Raw genomic sequence first — 8,097 nt, 5'->3', positions numbered from 1 at the left:
TATGTAGATAGATGGTGGTATAACAATTTCAGCCTTGTTGTGTTGATCATTCTCCTCGTTGTTCCTCTTGAGGTGGATCCTTTTTCTATTGAGTTGAAAAGGGAGATCACAACTGGTGATTAGATCTATGGCCAGGGTGTTGTTCTTATCCACATGAAGACCTATGACACCTTTGTCTTACCAAGGGGTGTTGGAAAGATTCAACTGATAGATTGTTGATTGAATTTTGTTGGGGGTTCATAATCTTTCTATAAGATCTCTCAACCGAGTGTGTATCATTAGTCGCCTCATTATGCTTTTACCAATACTTTAGTTTGTACTACTGATTTTTTGACAACCCTTTGATTGTAACATTGTAAGGGTCATCCCCTTATTAGAATATTGCTAATATCAAATACTTATGAATGATTTTGAAGAATATTTAAATTTCAATTAGTAAATAATATAAATTTTTTTATTTAATTATTTTTTATTTACTTATTGAACACATGCAACTCTCCCTCTCCAAACTAACTAGATCAGCAATCCAAAAAAAAATGAAATAAATATAATATTTATAATTTATTTAATATAACGATTAAATATATTTATCCACTTTAACTTTATCCTTTTTTTTACTAACTAAATTTTTTCAAAATGATTGCCTGTATCATTTTTGGAAAAAGAACACTGCCATAATTTCCTGAATTAAATTGTATGGCACTTTCCCTTACCCTCAAAATTTCAAATCAGACTACGATCTCTGTGGATTGTGAGGCTTGTGAATTCCATGGTCCATGATCTCTTTGAAGGATAAGAAAAATTACGAAGTTTGATAGAAAAAACTCTCTTTCACATGCCAAAATTTGATTCCCCGAAATTGTTAATTTGACACCCAAATCTGACGCAGACTATTATGGTATGTATCATTTTGACGAGGCAATTTGCAGCAGATGGAGTTTAAACTCAGAGTTAAATTCGACCCCGCATTGATATCTCATTTTGATTCATAGAAATTAAAAAATTGGCCGGAAACGATGACAGCTTTTCACTGTGCAATCTCTCTCAGGGGATTTGCATTTGCTATATGCACAAGTTTTCAAAATAAGGTTATCAACATGTATATAAAATGTGGAAGCTTGGGGGATGCTCGTAAAGTTTTTGACAATATAAAAATGCCAGATGATTGTTCATGGAATGCCATTATTGCAGCTTACCGAAGATATGGGTTTCCTTGCGATGCATTGGCACTGTTTCATCAGATGCAACGATCCGATGTCCAGCCTCGTGAATTCACCTTTTCCAGCATACTACCAGCCTGTGCCAAAACCAAAAATTTGGAACAGGGTATGGAAGTACATCACAGTATAATGGAAAATGATTTTTTTTCAGATATTGTTGTAGCAAACACCCTACTTGACATGTATGCAAAATGTGGAGAGATACACAAAGCACGGCAACTGTTTGACGAAATGACACAGAAAAATGTGGTCTCGTGGAATGCAATGATTTCAGGATATGCACAAAATGGTTTTTTGGACGAAGCTTTAAGACTTTTCGAAAGAAATCCTTCACCGGATGTCATCTCATGGAATGCTCTGATTGACGTCTATACAAAATGTGGAAGGATGCAGGAAGCATGTCAACTGTTTGAGAAAATGCCTCAAAGAGACGTGGTCTCATGGAATGCGATGATTGCTGGATATGCACAGAGTGGGTTCGTGGAAAAAGCCTTCGAAACTTTTAAGGAAATGCAATCGACGGCTGTAAAGCCAAATTCCATAACATTTTCAAGCATCCTTCCGGCCTGTGCCAAAATGGGAGTTTTAGAACAAGGTATGGAAATTCGTCAGAGCATAATTGAAAGCGGAGTTTTGTCAGATGTTGTAGTTGTAAGTGCCCTGGTAGATATGTATGCAAAATGTGGAAGCATACTTAAAGCAAGTGAACTGTTTGAAAAAATGTCTCAAAGAGATGTCGTCTCATGGAATGCAATGATTTCAGGGTATGCACTAAGTGGGTTTATTGAAAAGGCTTTGGAAATATTTAAGCAAATGCAATTGGGATCTGTAAAGCCAGACTCCACAACCTTTGCTAGCATCCTCCCAGCATGTGCTAAAATGGGAGCTTTAGAGCATGGAATGGACATTCATCAAAGGATAGTCAAAAATGGAAATTTTTCAGATGTTATGGTAGTGAATGCCCTGATAGACATGTATGCAAAATGTGGAAGCATTCAGAACGCGCGTGAACTGTTTGACAAATTACCCCAGAGAGATGTTATCTCCTGGAACGCCATGATTGCAGGATATGCACAAAATGGCTTTTGCAAAGATGCTCTCAAACTCTTTGAACAATTGAAAACCTCCGAGTCCCAAACCCTGCGTAATCATATAAGCTTTGCTTGTGTTTTATTTGCATGCAGTCATGCAGGTTTAGTGGACGAGGGCTGTAAATATTTCAACTGCATGAATGACTCTCATTGCATTGTACCTACAATTCATCATTATGTGTGCATGGTAGACCTTCTTTGCCGTGCTGGCTATCTTGAGGAAACTTTAAACTTCATCATCAAAATGCCAGTTAAACCTATGGCTGTTGTGTGGACAAGTTTGCTTGGTGCCTGTGGATTGCATAAGAATATGTGATTAGTAGTTTTTGCAGCGACTCTTCTTTTGGAGCTGGATCCTGTTAATGCTGCCACTTATATTCTTCTCTGGAAGATCTATGCAGAAGTTGGCTCTTGGGGTGAGATTCAAATGGTTAAGAGATTGATGAAAGATAGAAGAATAAATAAAAGGCCTGGATGTAGTTGGATTGAAGATCATAAAATGGTACATGTTTTTTGTGCAGGAGACAAATCACACCCACAGACACAGGAGATCTATGCAAAGTTGGAGAACTTATCTTTGGAGATGAAAGCAGCTGGGTATGTTCCCGATTCAAGACATGTACTGAATGATGTGGAGAAGGAAGAGAAAGATCTATTTCTCTGCCAACATAGTGAAAAATTGGCAATTGCATTTGGATTGCTAAACACACCCCCTGGAACAACTGTTAGAGTCTTCAAGAACCTTCGAGTGTGTATTGACTGCCACAGTGCTACCAAGTTTATCTCCAAGATTGTTTCAAGAGATATTGTTGTGAGAGATGCAAATCGGTTCCATCATTTTAAACAAGGACAGTGTTCTTGCAGAGATTATTGGTGATGCTTAGTGAAGCGATCCAATTACACACCAAAATAAGGTACTCTCTGTCAGGCCTCTTGTATTGTAAAATCCAATGTATAAATTATACAATGTATGCCGTACTTGTATAAACTGATGGGGCATTTTTACAATGATAGTGTGGACTTGTCATGGCATTGAACTGCTTTTCAGGAAGTCCTTATAGCTTTGGAATGAATAGGGAAAAACAGAAGCAGAGGAAATGCTTGAAGGAAATGAAAAGTGTTTTGCCAGCAGTTAATGTTAGAGAATGGATTAGAATCCTTTCAATTGGAGACAATAAGGAGAACATCTCCTAATAGTTCTTTGCTCCCAACATTTTTGGTTTTTGAGCATAATTTATTGAGCTCCTGAGATTGGATAGTTTTCAGGAAGCTTGTATGTCTCTAGTATCATAATCTAGGTTACGCGGATGATGGGGTATGTGGGTGTTCGACTAACTTTGTTTAATAAATTTTGAGGTTTTATAGAAAATCTGAAAATATGATTCACCAGTTATAACATTGAACTTTAAAAACAAAAAATATGAGTCAAGAGTCATAATAGGAATTGTGAGAATCACTTTTAATGCTCAAAGAGGAAAAGGGTGGTCATTTTGTATGGTCCTCTTGTGTCATGTTAAGTTTGTTATTCTATAATTAAATTTCAAAAATTTAAGAAAAAATGAATTATGCTCACTTAAGTCTTGTTTTATAAAATTATTTAGGTTTATGATTTTGAATTATGAGAGTTTTCCACTTTTAAGTGTCATTTTTTGAATCTCCATTCCATGAGCAAATGCAATTAGCACATGTAAAACTAGACTCCACAATCTTTGATAGTATCAAAATAGGGTGAATGAGGTGATAAACATGTATGTAAAATGTGGAAGCATACAAATGGTGAGTGAATTGTAATGTTCTCTATTGTAAATGCTCATAGTATTTATTCTAAATAAAAAATTCCAAACAAATCAAGTTAGTAAAAATCATATATCTCATTGAGTACAACATGTTAGGAAAAGGAAATCATTTTAGAATTAATTTTCATAATGAATTTTGATGTAATTGTTTTGACTAGCCTATCATATTTTTACTCAGCCTATTTTAGTTTTAAGATTAAAAAGTAAGGTGAGAAATATTTTGACCAATAATAGCAAGCTAGAAAAAATGTAAATCATTTATTAAAAGTTTGTTTCCAAAGTTTTAACTGCATAAAATAATGCACTTATAAAATTGTTTATTTAAATAACAAATTTTCTTAAAATATGGATCAAATGTTGAAGCTATAATAATCTTATTTTGAGGCAAGGACGTACAACACAATGATAAATTGTGAGCTTTTTATTTGAGAGGTCTTGAGTTCGAGTCTACTCAATTTTAAAACAATTATAATTTTGTTTTCTATATATTTTGATACTTTTTTATATATTAAGAAAATTTATCTATTTTAATAATTTGATATATTAAACATTATCTTTACAAAAATCATAAAATTATTAATTTAAAATTTTACAACCCTTCTTTATTAATGTTTTGTTCTATCACTTTAAAATTTTAAACACCAATATTTAAGGAAGCTATTGCCCCTTTCTTCCTTTAGAAAAGTATATGACAAATTGCAAATTTGTAAAATCTTAAAGTATGAGAGTTTATACATCAATACATATTTTATTCAATGATAGAAATTTAAGTATTATTTAAGAGTAAATTTGTTTCTATGTATTTAATAAGTTTGGTATTAGGATTCAATTTTCTTTATTATTATTTTTTTGTTTGATTGATCTAGTATAGTATTAGGGTTAGAGCCCAATTTGGTTTATTTTTTAATTAGGTTTAAGGTTATACTTCAATTTGGTTTAAGTCTTGGAGTTGCAAATCTATACAATTTATAGTTATTATACAAGTTGTCTTTGTTTTTAGTTAGGTTAATGATTATGATTCAATTCAAATTAGTTTTTAGTTAATTTTAGAGGTATAATTAAATTTTCTTTAGCATTGTAATATTAGTTTTAGTTGATTTAGGTTTTTCTTTGAATTTTGTTGAATGTGTATAGGGTTCGATAATGTTTAATCATGTTTATGGTTGCAATAGGATTTATTTTATAGTTAGGGTCAAGTATTTAATTTGGCTTAGTGTTAGTTTTAGTATATAATTTGGTATAATATCTTCTTTAGGATTAAACTAATTTTGGATGTTGGTTAGAGTTCAATAGATTACAATCTTGGTTTGTGTTAAGTTTAGGATTTTTTTGGTTTAGGATAAGCACAAAGCTTCCTCCAAGCTTACTTTTTTATTAGGTTTATTAATTTTTCAAGTTTGCCTTTATCTAATTGTGTGCATCTCTTTGTCTACCTCAATATACTTATTTATTTATCTCTCTCCCTACTTTTTATCACAATCCTTATCCATATTTATCACTCTATATCAGTCAATTATTATATATCTCTCCTTTTCCATATATTAAGTTATGTCATTCCTTATACTTTATCCTTGTAGCTATACCTCTTCCACTTTTCCTTCTCTTCTCTCTCCATCCCTCCATCCCATCTCTTGCCTCCTCCTTTAGCTATCTCTCTCTGTATACCTCTTGTCTACTATCCTCTTCTCCTCCACATATATTTTTCCATTTCTCTTCATCTCTCTCTATCTCCCTTCCATTTATCTCTCCTTCATATAGTGTGCCTATCAACCAACCTATTTCTCTAAATCTATCACATTTTTAATTTTGTTCCCATATTTCTTATCTCTCTTTCCCTTCCTTCATATAAATTTCTCTCCCTTATTTAGTCTCACTTTCTATCTCCACCTCTATATATCTACCACTTGCTTATCTCATTATCTCTCCCCCCTCAATATCATCCTCTATATATGTAAATACTTTCCCCCAATATCACCCTTCATATATGTAATTATAACTCTCTCTCTCTCTCTCTCTCTATATATACACACACACACACACACACACACACACACACACACACACACACACACACACACACACACCACAATACATATATTTAATCTACTTCTCTTTTTTGTCCTCACTATCTCTCTCTTTTATTCAATCTCTCATCAATAGATGTAGCTCCTTATACTAATATCTCTCTATCAATATATCTCACTATGTGTCTTTATTGATTTTATCTCATAATCTATATATCTCTACCTTTTCCTCTTCTCTTTCCCTTATATCTATGTATCGTCATATATCTCCATATCTATCTCTATGTTTATTTACCTATCTTATAGGGTAAAAGCATAAACCTATGTCACCCTTTTATAAAGGAAAGGGATATCAAAACTTAAATTGTTCAACTTTAATAACAAAAAAGGGACATTTGTGTTTAGAATTTGAAGATGATATAAACTAATGAAATGTGTAAAATTGGATGAAGTTTATGCTTGTAATTTTTATTTTTTAATTGAGTCAAAATTTTATTTTATTTTTAATTTTTAAACTCTAGTTTTTAATTTTTTTAAATGCTGAAAATATAGAGTTTCGTTCTCACAAAACAACTATATGCAAATGATCATATTTTGGTCCAGTTTTGAACTATGTTATAGTTGACATGTATACCTAGTGGACAAAAAAAATTTGATTTTGGACTTATATGTTTCAAGTTATAAGTGTTCAAAGTAGAACTTATCAGAAATTGACAGTTTTTTTTCCCGCCAAAGTTTTTCTATCAAATCTACATATTTTTTAAAAATAAGTTACATATTCTTGAAGATGACTCTCTCCTCTAGAGGTACACATAAATTTTTTATTTTTTGAATATGATTTACTATTTTTTTTCTTTTTTTGAACAGACATCTTGTTGAATCTTAAAAAACCTACTTGCAATATTTTATAAATAATTTATATTTTAAATAATCAAAATACAATAAAATTTATATGACCATAATCTTGACTCCAAGATCTATAAAAGGGTATTTTTAGTTTTTGGAAAAACTTCATTTTGTATGGAGAAATTAGTATTCAAAGTGAAAGATTTTTAGAAATTGCATCTTTTGCTCGTGTGGCTGCCACTTAAGATGACACATAGGCAGTTACGACCGAAACCTTGCTGGCCCCTAAAACCACTAGTGGTTACATTGGTGGTTTCATATATAAAATAATTTGATTTTAATTTCAAGTTATAGTAAATGCATAGTGAATTACAAAATTTAAAGGAGCATTTTCAAAAATTAATATTTTTTGAAGCCGTGTTTATCAATTGTTTCCTGGAGTTTAACGAAAATTACAAAGGATCATCAATAAGGTATTTTTTTCACCTAGTTATTTTTATGTACTCTATATTGAAGTATTGAAATATATTTCTAGTGGAATCTAAATTAAAATATTTTCATGTAGGTCAAAGTATTGAATGGGTAATAAAAAGACTAGATCAAGGAAATATGATAGAATAAGAGATGACAAAATGAAAGGTCATGCAAAACGTAATCAAAACCAACCTACTGAAGTTAATGAAAAAGATGAGATTCATGAAGAGGATGAGATTCATGAAGATGAACAAATTGGTAGTTCTAATGATAGAAACATATTATTAGGTGTGGGAAATTTGATGGATTTGGATGAGGACCTACTTTTTAGTTAAATTCCATCTATAGAAATGGTAAAAGAGAACACTATTAAAAAGAATTGCCAAAACATGTGGGATGAATATTTCAAAAACAAAAGTATATTTGAAAAGACACAATTATTTGTCAAGTTATTTAGGAGAAAAGATATGAGGCCTATTTTGGAGTTGTTGGGTGTTGATAACAGGAAAAAACATGCGCATAATGTTAATAAAACAATAGTTGAAAATTTGCAAATTGCTTATAACAAAATTGACAACACAAATTGAGGAGGCGATTTGAGCACTGCACGTAGAGCATTGATGACTACTATATCTAGTAGAAAGTG

General features: G+C 31.8%; 2 protein-coding genes across 2 annotated transcripts; both read left to right on the top strand.

Annotated features, from left to right (window-relative positions):
• Positions 1-649: 649 nt before the first annotated feature.
• Positions 650-3,870, top strand: LOC149529021 (pentatricopeptide repeat-containing protein At1g11290, chloroplastic-like). The gene is made up of 2 exons (XM_089810986.1): positions 650-2,727; positions 2,833-3,870. Exon 1 carries the CDS (start codon positions 1,017-1,019, stop codon positions 2,625-2,627), a length of 1,611 nt encoding a protein of 536 aa, XP_089667112.1. The 5' UTR covers positions 650-1,016; the 3' UTR covers positions 2,628-2,727; positions 2,833-3,870.
• LOC149529022 (pentatricopeptide repeat-containing protein At3g57430, chloroplastic-like) lies at positions 2,623-3,707 on the top strand. The gene has a single exon (XM_089810987.1). The coding sequence runs from the start codon at positions 2,739-2,741 to the stop codon at positions 3,186-3,188; it is 450 nt and encodes a 149-aa protein (XP_089667113.1). The 5' UTR covers positions 2,623-2,738; the 3' UTR covers positions 3,189-3,707.
• Positions 3,871-8,097: the final 4,227 nt, after the last annotated feature.

Source organism: Cupressus sempervirens, chromosome 11 (genome assembly GCF_028749045.1).
Source record: "Cupressus sempervirens isolate cs-2001-9-10 chromosome 11, ASM2874904v1, whole genome shotgun sequence".
NCBI lineage: Eukaryota > Viridiplantae > Streptophyta > Pinopsida > Cupressales > Cupressaceae > Cupressus > Cupressus sempervirens.
Note: the sequence above shows the minus strand (reverse complement) of the source record. Positions and strands in the feature narration are given on the sequence as shown.

Coding starts and splice junctions, on each gene's coding strand:
- LOC149529021 (XM_089810986.1), top strand. CDS start 1,017: ATGACAGCTTTTCACTGTGCAATCTCTCTCAGGGGATTTGCATTTGCT.
- LOC149529022 (XM_089810987.1), top strand. CDS start 2,739: ATGGTTAAGAGATTGATGAAAGATAGAAGAATAAATAAAAGGCCTGGA.